Raw genomic sequence first — 15,024 nt, 5'->3', positions numbered from 1 at the left:
TATTTGCAGGAATTGAAACTTGCCTGAATATCTAAATTCTTGAACACTGGGAACTATTTTCTTCAAAAAGAGGAATACTCTTACCATTGATACTTAAGCATTGGCTTTTAATTTGAATATCATTTATTTCATTTTGTTCAAAGAAATGCCTTCCTAAGATCCCAGATTACCCTTTTATATCAGCTACAATAACTTCTTGTTTAACTAATAAAGGACCTATTGCTATATTCAAAATACATTTGTCTTTAACACTTAAAGCATTGCCATTGACAGTTGTTAATATACTATCTAGACTAATCAACTGAGAAATAAGTTTTAATTTCTCAAAATTATCAAAGGAAATCAGAGAAACTGGTGATCCAGTATCAACAAGATCAATTTCATCAATTTTGCAAAAATCGAAAAGACAATTTTGATTCACTAAATGTATTTGAACTCTCTTAATTGGATCTGATATCAAACTTTCAATTTTGGTTTGAAGCCTTTCTAAATTTTTAACAGCTGAAGTATTGGCCCCTTAATCAGCTTTTAATCGTTCCCCTGATTGTTCAATGGACAATAGTACTGAATATGTCCTATCTCATTACATTTATAGCAGACTCTTTCAGTCGTGCTGTTTTGATTCCTATAATACCCTCCTCTGTCACTACTATTAAACCTAGTAGGCCTATTTTGTTAATATCCGTTCCTATTTTCGGTTTCTGCATTAACATGTTTAAGTTGACTTAATTTTTCATCAATTAGTTTAGCAACTTGATCAAGAGTTAATAACTCTGTACGTTCCTTTTTATTATCCTTAATTGCTTGAATGGGGACTTCATTGCTAATTAGCATTGGCTTCTCATATTATTTTGAGGATTAATAAATGCTTCATATTTAATTGCGTATAAAAGTATCCAACGCGTTTGCACACTGAAACTGGACATGCTTTTGTAAATCCAAGTTATTTAATCCTCTAATGAATTTATTTATAGTATAAGAACTTTTTCCATCCTTTCAGAATCTTGTTATTCATTTGGAAAAGCCAAGTAACGTAACCTTCTCAAAGATTGACCATACTCAGAAACAGTTTCGTCTTTAGAATGTCTTCTTGCTTCAAATTCGCAAACATATGCGGCTTCTCTTTCTCTAGAATTAAATCTATTATTTAAACTTTCTTTAATTTTATTATAATTTCCAAGGTCTTGTTTACTTAAAGTACTCAAAATTTTCTGAGCAGGACCTCTTAGACTCATAACAATTTGTTTAGCTCTTTCTAAATCATTCCATTTATTCCATTCTGCATTTTGTTCAAAATGAACCAAATAGTCTTGCCAGTCAATAGTTTTGACATCAAATGATTGAGGCTCTTTTTCTCTTCTTACTATACGTTTTTCATGTAAGGTAACATGTTTTGGCAAGTTATGAAGAGAAGATGTGTGCTTAACCCCTTCATGCCTATTTAAATCATAACTGAAGTATTTTTAAGTTGAATACCTATTTAAGGGTTGACAGTCCTCTAAAAATGTATCCCTATCAACATTTCTCTTGTTTGGGGGATAATCTGATCCTTGGTTCTTATTTAATCTATCCCTATCATTATACAATTCATAACTTGTTCTTCTACTGAAATGTGGTTCTTGGTATCTTTTTGGAGTAAATTTTCTATCTACTTTATAATCTGGATTTTTCAATATAGATTTATCCCTTACTGAATCATCATAGGTTTCAGATAAAGTAACAAATGATTTTAATGGAGTACTAAAATTGAAATCTTTTTCATGTCTAAACTTAACTTCATCTTTATCTGAAAATCTATCAGAATGCTCAATTTTTGCTTTATCATGCTGGCTTATACCGCTTGCATAATCCATTGAATATGCCATTTTACAAAATAACAGAAATGTTAAGGGCAATTTGTATGGTCACGGCACCAAAATGTGAACGGACTGATCTAACATTCAAGTAAAAGTAACGTTTTCCGGATACCTTTTTACTTAATGCAAGCGAAGCCATGAAATAACCAAATAAAACCAGGTTCTTTACATAAACTATGAAGACCAATTCTGCCCTGGACACCTTGTCACACTATGGGACAAGTGTCTACAGCAACCATCATAACGGACAATTCTCTTGGAGGCCAAAGCTAATACTTGACCGGATAATGATTTGTACAAGTATAAGCCAGCATTCTAGGAAAGGAAGTCTTAAAGAAATAATACATAATTTATCATATTTATTTCATACCAAAATACACAATAAATATTTTAATATTAAGACAGTAAGTTGTACACAATACAAAAGTTAAATAAAGGGGGAAAATGTCTTACTTTAAGTAGGGCTTTTAAATTGAGCTTTTTAACTGTATCATTTAAACCATTTTGGTCCCAAGTACTAACGTTTAAACCCTAAATAAAGCCACAACATTCAAGAGACGAATTGATTCAGAGCAGTACTTGCATGGCTGTACTGTTTGCTTTTTTTTTTGTTATCTTTATTCAATTCTTCAACATATATATACAACAGATATATTACATATTACACAAAAATATCCCACAGCATTTTTATTTAAGCTCCCTGTACTGTTTACTCTTTTTTTTATCTTTATTATCCTGTACTGTTTACTTTTTTTTATCTTTATTATCCTGTACTGTTTACTTTTTTTTATCTTTATTATACTGTACTGTTTACTTTTTTTTATCTTTATTACTGTACTGTTTGCTGATAGATAAGTATATTTACTTGACACTGTGATATATGTGATTTCAGCATATAAAAAATAACAAAATGACTTATTAAATGGTACTTTCTTGAAATAAGATTTGCAATTTAACCAACACTATCTTACTTTTACCTATCAATAACCGGTTAAGAAAAGGAGTAAAGTTATTGTGTACATAAACACAGGTAAAAGTATTCATGTAAACAATAGTAATTATATAAAATGTAAATATGCTCAAGCTAAAAAGGGAGCTAATAAATAACTCTTAATTCCAATATTGCCACACATACATGTTTAGAACTAGCTGTCATGATCTTGAAATCGAAAGAGGGAGGTATTTTGGGATTAAAGCCGAAGACAGAAAGTGTAAGCTATGTATGAACGCAGTTGAAGACGAACTACATTTTCTTTTAAAATGTCCTGTTCTAAAAGATACTCGATCTCAACATCTATCTAATTTAAATTCCAAATTCAAAAATTTTTCAAGATTATCTGATGAAATGAAATTTGTTTGGATTCTTTCATCTGAAGATTTGTTTGTAACTTCAAACTTATCCAATTTATTGCACTCCCTTTTTGAAGAACGAAAGAAAATTATAGAAAATATTGTTGGAAAAATATAGATAGATATATAATTATAGGAAATAAAATTGATCAGGAGTTGTCTCCCATAGACGTAGTACTATAAAGAATTATGTTATTTCTCCAGGTCACAGTGGCACCCATAACAACTATGTTTTGTCAATAACTTGGTTTATATCAGGTTAATTAGTGTACATGTGTATTCATGTGTTGTTTTTGTTTTTTGTTGCCTAAATGTACTTTAATCATTCTAATCATTTTCTGTGCTTTATTTTGTAATTCATTCATTTGATTGTATAGCTCAAATTTTGGGCACCATGATTGGTTAATAAAAATTATCTTATCTTATCTATCTGACATGTTACGACAAACCACATAACACCTTCTCCATACAGAATGGATAAATAACACAAAGCCTGCCAAAGATTTAATACCATTACCAAATACTTGTATTTACAGTATAACATTTTAACTAAATGCACTTTGGTATTAACCAGTATGAAGACTTGCACTTTTATGATAGTATGAATACTTGTACTTTAATGTTGTACGTACTACTACATTCTGGCAGGGTTAAGTTAGTATGTAAGTTTATATACTTGATCGTATGAGTTTTTATTTGACAGTACAAATCAAAATTAATCTAGTAAACACGATTCAAAAGGTAAAATATTTCTACAACACATTTATTATAAATTCTACTTTTAATTTTGAAATCAACAAATATTATCAATTTACACATTGCAATTAAATTACCTTCTATTTGAATTAAGTGACCATCAAACCATAATTTGTTAGCGGTAAAAACTTTCATATTCAAAGGGTCAATTCATGATTTCGAGTCCATTTCATTTAATCAGTGGCTCTTTTAAAGATTGTAAAAGATTAAAGCGAAGTTTGGGAGATTATGATGTATTTATAACATTTATTAATCGAAACAAAGTTGATCTTTTTTCATAAAAGTGCAGGTCACATTTGTATACCCTTCAATTGGCCCAACTATGCACTTTCACGAAACCCTAAACTAAGTCTTTATACTTGTCAACTACGAACATAATAAGCACCAAAATTAATATAATTAAAGAAATTCAAAATATATGTGATATACTGACTGACTTTGGAAACGCAACACTCATTTTGTAGATGTTTTTTTACCAAATAAAGTGTAATCCTCATACAACTACCAGTCATGCTTATCATGCTTCTTTCTCCTTCAAAAAAATTAACATCTGACTTCCCTATGATTATTATTAAACATTCCGAATAATTGAGATCGCCCGAATTTCAGAAGGCGAAATTTCGAGCAAAAAAAGGATTTTTTTTCTTTTTTTTTCTTAGTGAAACAGTTCTTTCAATCCTTGGACACACTGAAATGAGCGACAAATGTTGCTTCCCCATATTGCAAAGACTGAGGAATAAAAAACTGAATCAACCCCTTAGAATACTGCAAACAGGAAAACGTGAACGTGCTGCAACCAGACAATTTGACGTCAGAAACTCGTTCAACTGTCCTTTCGAAAATGATACCGTTAGAAGTGATTTGACCATCAATGACCATTTCAACATGTAGTGACAATGCAACGTCAATAGAATTTGATTACGCAGCGGCATTTGCGAGACAGACCTACGACCGCAACGTCAAATGCTAATCAAATTGCTGAATGCCATTTTGCACAGCTTTATGCCATAAATGTTTCCCATTAACTGAACTCCCAAAGAATTGACTACAGAAAAACATTTAAAGCTTTAAGGTTTTTACCGCATAATTGCCAAGACACATTGTAATGGGTGGAACAACGGTAAAATCAGAAAGTGAAAATAGAACCGAAAACGTGCCGAACAGAATTGGTTGACCTTTCTGATAATCATTTTGGCGTTTGTTACAGGTAGCCATTGCTTCTTACGGTTACACGTTCATTTGTAAGGGGAAAACCAGGGTTTTAGTGTATAGCACAATATTTGAATGTTGAAAATGACGTAATCAATTCAACTTTTGACCTGGATTTTTTTTAAACATCGAAGTAATGAAAGAAATTTATGTTCATAAGTTTGTTTACAAGAAATTGAATATTTGAAAAAGGGATATACAAAAACAAATCTAGTTATGCGTTTCTAAAGTCGGTCAGTATATTAAGATGGTGGTCTCCTTGGCAATCATACCACATCTTATTTTTTATATCAGCTTCTAGCTCCTTACTTCTTAAATTGACCAGATATTTATCATTTACATTACAATATTTAATTCTTTATATAACCAGGAACATATATAAGATATACTGTTCCCAGATATAACGCCATGCAACCCTCTTGTTCTAACACACATTTATAAGGTTTTTTTCAATCTACTTCTGGATCTGTAAAGTCAGGTGCATTAAATGACATTCAACTTCTTAAGCGCTGACGATGTCAACTGCACATTTGATCAAAAGATATAAACTCTAGCGCTGGCGATGTTAACTGTAGCACCATTGACATGAACACCAGCGCTAGAGGTGTCGACTTTAGCACTATTGACATGAACACCATCGCTAGTGATATCGACTGTAGCACCATTGACATGAATACCAGCACTGGTGATGTCGACTGAAGCACCATTGACATGGACACCAGCTCTGGCGGTGTCGACGGTATAACCATTGACATGAATACCAGCGCTGGTGATGTCGACTGTAGCACCATTGACATTAACACCAGCGCTGGCGATGTAAACTGTATCACCATTGACATGAACACCAGCGCTGCTGATATCGACTGTAGCATCATTGACATGCTCACCAGCGCTGGCGATGGTGCCTTTAATCCTGAAGACATGAACGCCGGCGCTGGCGGTGTCGACTGAAGCACCATTGACATGAACACCAGCTCTGGCGGTGTCGACTATATCACCATTGACATGAACACCAGCGCTTGCGGTGTCGACTGTAGCACCATTGACATGAACACCGGCGATGGCGGTGTCGACAGTAGCACCATTGACATGAATACCAGCGCTCGCGGTGTCGACTGTAGCACCGTTGACATGAACACCAGCGCTGGCGGTGTCAACACTAGCACCGTTGACATGAACACCAGCGCTGGCGGTGTCAACAGTAGCACCGTTGACATGAACACCAGCGCTGGCGTTGTCGACTGTATCACTCTTGACATGAACACCAGCGATGGCGATGTCGACTTTAATTCTGAAGACATGAAGTCCTGTGCTGGCGTTGTCGACTGTAATCCTGCAGACATGAACTCTTCAATCAGCAGCTCTAAATTTTAATCAAGCGCTTTTAGATGTTAAGTCTGAAAATATAAAGTCTATTTTCTTTTGCGTTATCTTGAGTTAATATATTCCACCATAAACTGTAACGTTAGCACAACTACTGCTGGTGATATTGGTGTAAGAATTGCACGAATGTTCTTTGTGTTTTCAGCGAGCCAATGAAACTTAGGACTTCTTATAAAGCGTGCATGCATGATATATAACTATTTTAAAAAAAATTAAGTCAAGATACATGTGTTTATGAACGACCCCGAGATTACAACATGTGAAAAAAAACCTTTGAAATGAGATCTTATATATATACCGTATAGCGGGTTATTTTCGCGGGTGTAAAATTTCGCGATTAACATTGAATAAGGTATACGAAATATTTTGGCGGTTATTATTTTGGCGGATTTTAAACTTTCATCAATACCTTTGCATGTACACTTTTAAATTTGCGGAATTTATTTTGGCGATTTTGTTCTATCCGCGAAAATAAGCGAAAATTTACACCCCGCGAAAATAACCCGCTATACGGTATGATGTCCGAGTTCAATGTCATTCTTTTTTGTAATTTCCTTAATTCTCTTTCCATACGTAATACGGCAATCCTAACTGTCACACCAATGAGCCATCTTCGTCATCAGAAATCAACTTTAAATACATCATGCTTTAATGCATGGCACGACAGCATGGATACTTTTAACAACAACTATTTCATGTATTTGTCAATAAATACTGCACTTGAATTGATCAGTGATTTGCAGATTTACAAGTAGTTAGCATATCAAAATTTGTAAAGTAAATAAATGTATCTTATATATCAAAGATGAAATACAAATCTAAATATTTTGATCGTACTGAGAAACTGGTTCTATTTGAGACCCACCCTTTAATTTAGAATCAAGCACCTGTTGAAATGACAGTTTATTGATACAAATTTGTCATACATATTTTGTAGGCTAAATCAAAACATAGACAACGAAACCTTTACTTTACATTGTTTATTTATTGTTTTTATTATGACGTACTTCTCTAAGGTAATATATACTGATCTTGACTACTATAAGGACGAACTTTTTTTAAAAGAAATTCCTTAAAGCCCCTCAAAGAAATCTTTTTTTTCTTATTTCAAAAATGTAATTAAATACTTAGTTGTATGCATCTTGTGTTTTCATGCTTGGCTTCTACTAAATTACATGCGCAAAGGCATGTTGAATGCCGTACGGTGCCCTAGAGTTGTCTAATAGGCAATCATACCACATCTTCTTATTTTATATTTTAGAAAGATTTGTATAAACATCTTCTAATTACTAATAGCATGCAATCAAACAGAAACAATCCTTATGAAATCTAATGAGAATCCTGAATGGGGGAATTTATTAGGATATAGATGGAGTTACCCAAAAGGAGAATAAAGGGGAAAAAAACGAATATTGAATAAGAATGGGTCAACAATTACAGAATAACGTTATGTTGAAATATAAAGAAAAGAAAAAGCTAGGACTTCTAGGGGTTGCTCAAATATGAAAAAAAAGAGAGAACAAGGTGTAATGGGTAATAAACACATAAAGAAAAGAGAGAACAAGGTGTAATGGGTAATAAACACATAAAGAAAAGAGAAAGAATTGCCGAAAATTTACGAACACAAAAGGAAAGATATCATCCTAAGCATTCGAACCCAAATCTATGTGAATTATGAGAAGCCGACCTCCTTAGGAAGAGACAGAATGAAACATACTTTCCAACTAAAAAAAGTCAAATTTGTTCAAGAAAATCTAATAAGACATACTTGAAGTAATTGTAGAGGGCGTTACATTCTAATTTAATGAATGGGGTTTTCTTTATTTTGATTATTAGTATTAACTGTCAATATGTCAAGATAAGTCACACAGACCAAATACCACAGCGGAACAACTAAAATATGTCCTTCCAGAACCGACATAAAAATCAATCCCACCCACTTCAGAGCTTTATAAATATTGCAACTGCATCAACACACAGTACGAAATTATTGTGTGCAATAAGAGAAAACTTGAAGTAAGTTTATCATTTAATGTTTTTTCTTTTATTGTTTGAAATTGAAATTATTATGTTATATTGATACTAATTTACTCAACAAGAGGTGCATGGATAAATATAATTAGTTTTAATATTGCGGCAAGAAAACAAAATAAAACTTTTCCGTTTGAAATTTCAAGTTTGTTAACTATTTATTGAACTAATTTTAGGACTCTTGCTTATTTATAAATTACATATGCTAAAATTTCTTTCTTTTAGTTTTATAATTTGAATAAGATATGTATTCATTTTGCCTTTTTAAATGATTAATTCCAATTTGTAATTTGAAATATAGCTGGTATTGTAAATTATATTTTTGTTATAATGTGTAACATTCTCCACTTGACGTATAAACAAGCAAAACTCAATAAATCAATCAATCTTCTTCGACAAAGGCGAATAAGTAAATTATGTTTAAATGATGCTACATTGAATAGTTAGTTGACATACCAGACATAAAGACCTTTGAATATGCCAACAAACTTAACATATCATATATAAAAACCGTTTGCTTCTTTAAGACTTCTATATAATAGTATTATTACCTGTATTTTACCTGAGTTTACCTTTAAAAAAATGCGCGCAAATGTAATCAAAAGTTGCGCGCAAACGTAATTATTTTTGCGCGCAAATGTAATGGTAATGCGCGCAAACGTAATGCACCGGATATATAATACGGTTATGGCGTTTGTCTAATTTTAGTCTTCTATTTATCCCAATGTGTATGAAATATTTGAAACTGGACATTAAGAGAACAAACAATATAATCGACTAATTCGGCATATTCTTAATTCTCTGTTGTCATTTAGTATATTTAGAATAGGATAAATGAAACAATACTTCAAACAAAAGCAAAAAGTAAATGATTTTTTTAATATTTATAAAGGTCAAACTATACAAAGTGTTTAGCATATTTTGAAAATTGTATTTTCTTACATTTAACAGTTTTGTGCTATTTTTGTTTTCATTGACTGAATTATCAAATACAAATGTAGAGTTTATACATATATATAGAAAGATGTGGTATTGATGCCAATGAGACAACTCTCCATCAAAGAAAAAAATCATAAAAGTAAACCATATAAGGTCAAGGTACGGCATTCAACATGAGCATTGCGTCACACCGAACAGCAAGCTATGAAGTGCCCAAAAAATTACTAGTAGTATTTTTATGTAATCGTATCACCTTTTCTTTTAAAATAATTTTAATATCTCAAAAGTAACTAAGTTTTTTTTTTACATTTTACTACCGTGTGACACGGCTGCCTCAATGTTTACGAAGAAAAGAAAAGAAGTATATAGCTCTTCGGTTTCTTCTTTTGTTTGGAATAAATTATCTTTGAAATCCATTAAAATTTGTATTTTTTTTTAGTGTCTGTATATTGAGAATTAATATATTTAATATATATATATATATATATTGTTTGTTTGTAGAGTACAAAGAATGGCGTACTTAGAGTGTTTACTGTTTGTAGTTGGACTAACAATCTGCACTGGAAGAGTAACAGGTAGGACATTGTAACATCATTTAGTGGACAATATTTTCACCTAATATATACTACCTAGTATAAAAAAGAAGATGTGGTATGATTGCCAATGAGACAACTATCCACAAAAGACCAAAATGACACAAACATTAACAACTATAGGTCACCGTACGGCCATCAACAATGAGCAGAGCCCATACCGCATTGTCAGCTATAAAAGGTAATGTAAAACAATTCAAACGGGAAAACTAACGGCCTTCTTTATGTAAAAAAATGAAAGCTTTGATATTTTTGTTTAATTGTTCTATTTTAAACAGCGCGTTTATAAATGACATGAAAGTTCATGACCTGATAAAAAGATTTCATGTCTACTTGTTGTCATTTAACATTGAGAGAACTTTAGGGAAAAGAAACAGCTTCTAATGAGGAATTAGATCATATTACTGTAAATTCAGAAATTATTGCGAGGTTTTAATTATTGCGAATAATGCGTAAGAGTTGTAAACGCAATAATTAAAACTCGCATTTTGTAATATCTTAACTGAATTAAGCATGACTTATCTCGAAAACGCAATAATTAAAATCGCATATAAGTTTAAAATGACAAAATCGCAATAATAAATGCACGCAATAATTTCTGAATTTACAGTATTATTTTGTCTGACTTTTATAGGTTACCTGTCGAAATTTTTACAGACGAATTAAATACAGATCCTCAAGTAAATATTAAATGAATCCAAGGGGGTCTTAGACTTGACTTAGTTGTCAAGATAGGAATATCATTGATCGACATATTTTCACATTTATTCATTATTTCATTCCATTTTAGTAAAATATATCAACAAAGTCCTTCAAAGTCAATCTGCATAGCTTAATAACGAATATATAAGCATTTATTAAACGACTTATAACCTCTGAATAAACTTTATTTTAGTTTTAACGGATCTCCAAGGAATTTGCAACAATCACTCTATCAATTTATAACCGTTAAAAGCTTGTTATTGTGAAATGTAGGATTTAAAATATTAGGCAATTCAAAAGGACTGTTATAAATTATTCGCTCCTCTGTTTTCAAAATAACAAGCTTTTAAAACAACTATAACAAATTGATACCATATAAATAACGGAATTTAAAAAGTAGAAAAAAATGACAGGGTCGTGTTTTATTCCTATTTTGTGTCTTCTGGTTATCGGGACTGCCTCGCACAATTTATTCCTCATGTCGGAAAAGGTGAAACATGATTTAGCTATTATGATTACGTTAGTTGTCGTCTGCCAGTATAGCAGCATGGTCCTTGCCTTTGAGATATATTTAGTTATCAATTTAAAATTTGTCTGGAACTGATTCTCTGTAGATATGTTTTTGTTTTGATAAATTGCTGTCTCATAATAAATTTTTATGCAAACCAAAAATCTCCATTTATTTATAAGATGAAGAAGACGGAACTTAGTTAAAAAACGTGTGTCTAATCCATATGTTTTGAACAATAAAATATGTTTAAACTAAAGCTATTTATAAGATAAATTAACACAAGAACATATTAAGTTTAAAGTGGATGAGTTTCTTATTATGTTCTCTGTTATTTACTATCCAATATATGGCGAAAGACACCCATAGTGATACAACCTTTACCATATAAGACGATAGTTGTAAAAGAGGCTATCGTTTGATGAAAGCTATCCTATAAAAGTACGCGATTTTTTCATATAAAGAATCTAGGTTTTTTCTCTCATTCCGCTGAAACTTTGTGCACTTCCATGCAGATTAAATCATAATGAAAATTTAGAAAAGCTGTTTATTAAAATAGAACTTTTGCATAAAAGAGAAAAAAATATTGACTCGTATGTCAAACGAATTCAATTATATATTATGCGTTGGCTCTCAGACTAAGTTAATGGCGAACTGACTGAATGTAATCATTATTTAAAGATAACTGTAGAATAAAACCCGAATTAATATAACTATAACTCGATGACTTTTATTGTGTATTGTAGGTCCACCTCAGAACGACAGATCAGGGAAACATGGTACAATAGCTTTCTCAGTCGGGTTAACAAGCACCTTGCACATGTCTTACTCCGAAACAATTATCTATGATAAAGTCTTTTCTAACTTCGGAGATGGCTATTCTATTGACACCGGTGAGTTCACCGCTCCAGATACAGGGGTATATGTGTTCCATGCGCATGCGTACAACTCTAACCAGGATAAAGCAATGTGGATTGAGTTAGTTAAAAACATTGATTCATTAGTATCTGTCTCTGGTTATAACAGTCACTCAACAGCCGGAAATACCGTCATTGTGAGTCTGCGCAAAGGGGAGACTGTTGCTGTAAGAGCAAGACCTGGACAAGAATTTACTCTCTTTGGAAAAGCTGACCAAGTCTACACCACATTTTCCGGATATCGCATCGGAGAAATCCCGTATTCCGATCCGGCAGCAAGTTTGTTCGGACGATAAAGACAAATCAATGTATCAGATATCATATATTAGTTAAAAAAAAAGTATCGTTTGGATAAATATTTCGTTCATTTATATAAATCAAATTTGTTTAGAGGTTTAACATCTTTTATCATAAAGTTTCGGAAAATTATTTAGGATTGTTATTACGCTTCTTTTCAAGAAATTATTCTTAGAAATTTTACAAAAAGTTTATTCCCTTTCGAAATATGCAGTTTACCAATGAAAAAATTCATTGATTAAGATATAATAAAAAATGTTAAGGATTTGAAAAAAAAGTAAAATAAACTTACCATATTGTATTTTTGTTGTTGCTTATATATATATATATATTATTTGTTTAGAGAGAACGGTATATATTCCGTATGTATGGCCTTATATGTTATTTAATTTATAAACCGTTTTCATCATTATTGAATTGAGTTGTATGCAAGCGAGCTATAATTGTTATTTTCCAATAAAACAATAACAAAAAATGACGACATTTTTTCTTGATATTATATATTGCCTTAGAAATGATTTTTCTCATTTTAGTTAGAGATTATATTGCTTAAATGATTCCTCCCATTTTAGTTAGAGATTAAATTGCCAAAATGATTCCTCTCATTTTAGTTAGAGATTATACTGCCTAACTGATTCTTCTCATTTTAGTTAGAGATTATATTGCCTAAATGATTCTTCTCATTTTAGTTAGAGATTATATTGCCAAAATAATTCCTCTCATTTTAGTTAGAGATTATATTGCCTTAATGATTCCTCTCATTTTAGTTAGAGATAATATTGCCCAAATGATTCCTCTCATTTTAGTTAGAGATTATATTGCCTAACTGATTCTTCTCATTTTAGTTAGAGATTATATTGCCGAAATAATTCCTCTCATTTTAGTTAGAGATTATATTGCCTTAATGTCTCATTTAATTCAGTTAGAGATTATATTGCCCAGATGATTCCTCTCATTGTTGTCAGAGATGGCGGAACAGAAGTTTAAGATGTATGTATAGATAGAGGGTTGAGATCTAAAAAAAAAAAAAGGGGGGAATGTTAAATCACGCCGCAATTGTGCGCCTTTCCCAAGTCAGGAGCCTCTGGCCTTTGTTAGTCTTGTATGATTTTAAATTTTAGTTTCTTGTGTATAATTCCGGCGCATATACTAAAATTAGTCCTGGTATCTATGATGCCATTGAGTTTATTCAATATATATCGTTGAGAAGTATCTGTGATTACCACTCAGACAACTATCTGTCAATAGTTGATATATATGGTCCTCGTTTGCTTTAATAGTCCAAAAGGCACGGTTCTTCACGGTTAGTTCGACCATAATGAATAGGGGGCAGATTTTCATAATAGAGCTAAAAATTGTGTGAAATATACGGGAAAACATCATTAAACCAGAGCAGTTGCTTGGAAACTTGCATAGAATTTCCCATACTTTCATACTATTCCAACCTCTTTCAAAAAAATCTGCCCCTACCCAATATGGCCGAACTAACCGTGAAGAGCACTAGCTATTGTTTTGTACTGGTTTCATGTAATTTAGCTAAAGAACTGTGTATAGGGACATGTGGTGTACGTGGTATTTTGCAGGCAAATATCGGGACGTACATAGGAGAGGGGTAGAATATTTTTGGTAATATCATGGCTTGGTAAGATCATATACCGGGAACATGACAATTTTTTTAGCCCTCTCCCTTTTGACTTAAATTTTGGAAATGAAGGAAATAAAAAAGAATAACGTATACGAGAGAAAAAAAGGAAAAGGGCTAAAACAATCCTGTCCCCAAGTGCATAAGTGTATTAACGGAAAAAAGTTATCCAACTGTATACGTAGCTCTTTTGTTATTTTGTTATTTCCTGAATGTGTCAAATATATCAAAGGACGTGAGAGCTACGGTTCCGCAGCTAGTCCAAGACAGGATACCAATGAATTTGTCCTACCAAACGAAAATTGCAGAACATAATTCTCAATTAACAAAAGTCAATCTAGCTATAAGTAAAACTAAATACTACAGAACCTCAAAAATATATAGCCTCCTGGCCTTGTTTCTGGTACATAAGAATCATACCTCTCTATAAAATGGCGGAGTTTTGATACATCAGTGTACTGCTCATGACGACTAGAAATGTTGATCTACGCAAATTTATACACTAAAAAAAATATGGTAAATGATGACCATAGAAAACAATGTAATAATTGAAGTTCTATAATTTTATCAAAATTGAAAACTTTGGGATCATGTGATCAAAACACCATTATGTCCCTTCTACTAGGAATGGATTCAGTAGAGAAAAGGATTATATTGAGAGTAAGACATAATAATGGTATGGATTATCTCCCTTTGACAAGCATATTTCATGTACATAATTTTAGTGTTTCAAACATGACGGAACAGAATTCAATTTAAAAACAAACAGCATTCACAATGAGCCAGAATTCACAAACAGCATTGATTTCGGAAAATATGAAACAAAATATTAGCAATCAAT

At 32.0% G+C, this 15,024-nt stretch overlaps 1 protein-coding gene across 1 annotated transcript; it reads left to right on the top strand.

Moving 5' to 3' along the window:
- The first annotated feature begins 8,474 nt into the window (after window positions 1-8,474).
- LOC134695517 (complement C1q-like protein 4) lies at window positions 8,475-12,867 on the top strand. Its single transcript, XM_063556794.1, has 3 exons — window positions 8,475-8,570; window positions 10,026-10,099; window positions 12,074-12,867. The coding sequence occupies exons 2-3, from the start codon at window positions 10,036-10,038 to the stop codon at window positions 12,538-12,540; spliced, it is 531 nt and encodes a 176-aa protein (XP_063412864.1). The 5' UTR covers window positions 8,475-8,570; window positions 10,026-10,035; the 3' UTR covers window positions 12,541-12,867.
- The last annotated feature ends 2,157 nt before the right edge of the window (window positions 12,868-15,024 follow it).

This window comes from Mytilus trossulus, chromosome 13, assembly GCF_036588685.1.
Source record: "Mytilus trossulus isolate FHL-02 chromosome 13, PNRI_Mtr1.1.1.hap1, whole genome shotgun sequence".
Taxonomy (NCBI): Eukaryota; Metazoa; Mollusca; class Bivalvia; order Mytilida; family Mytilidae; genus Mytilus; species Mytilus trossulus.
This window is presented reverse-complemented; position numbering and strand designations above follow the sequence as displayed.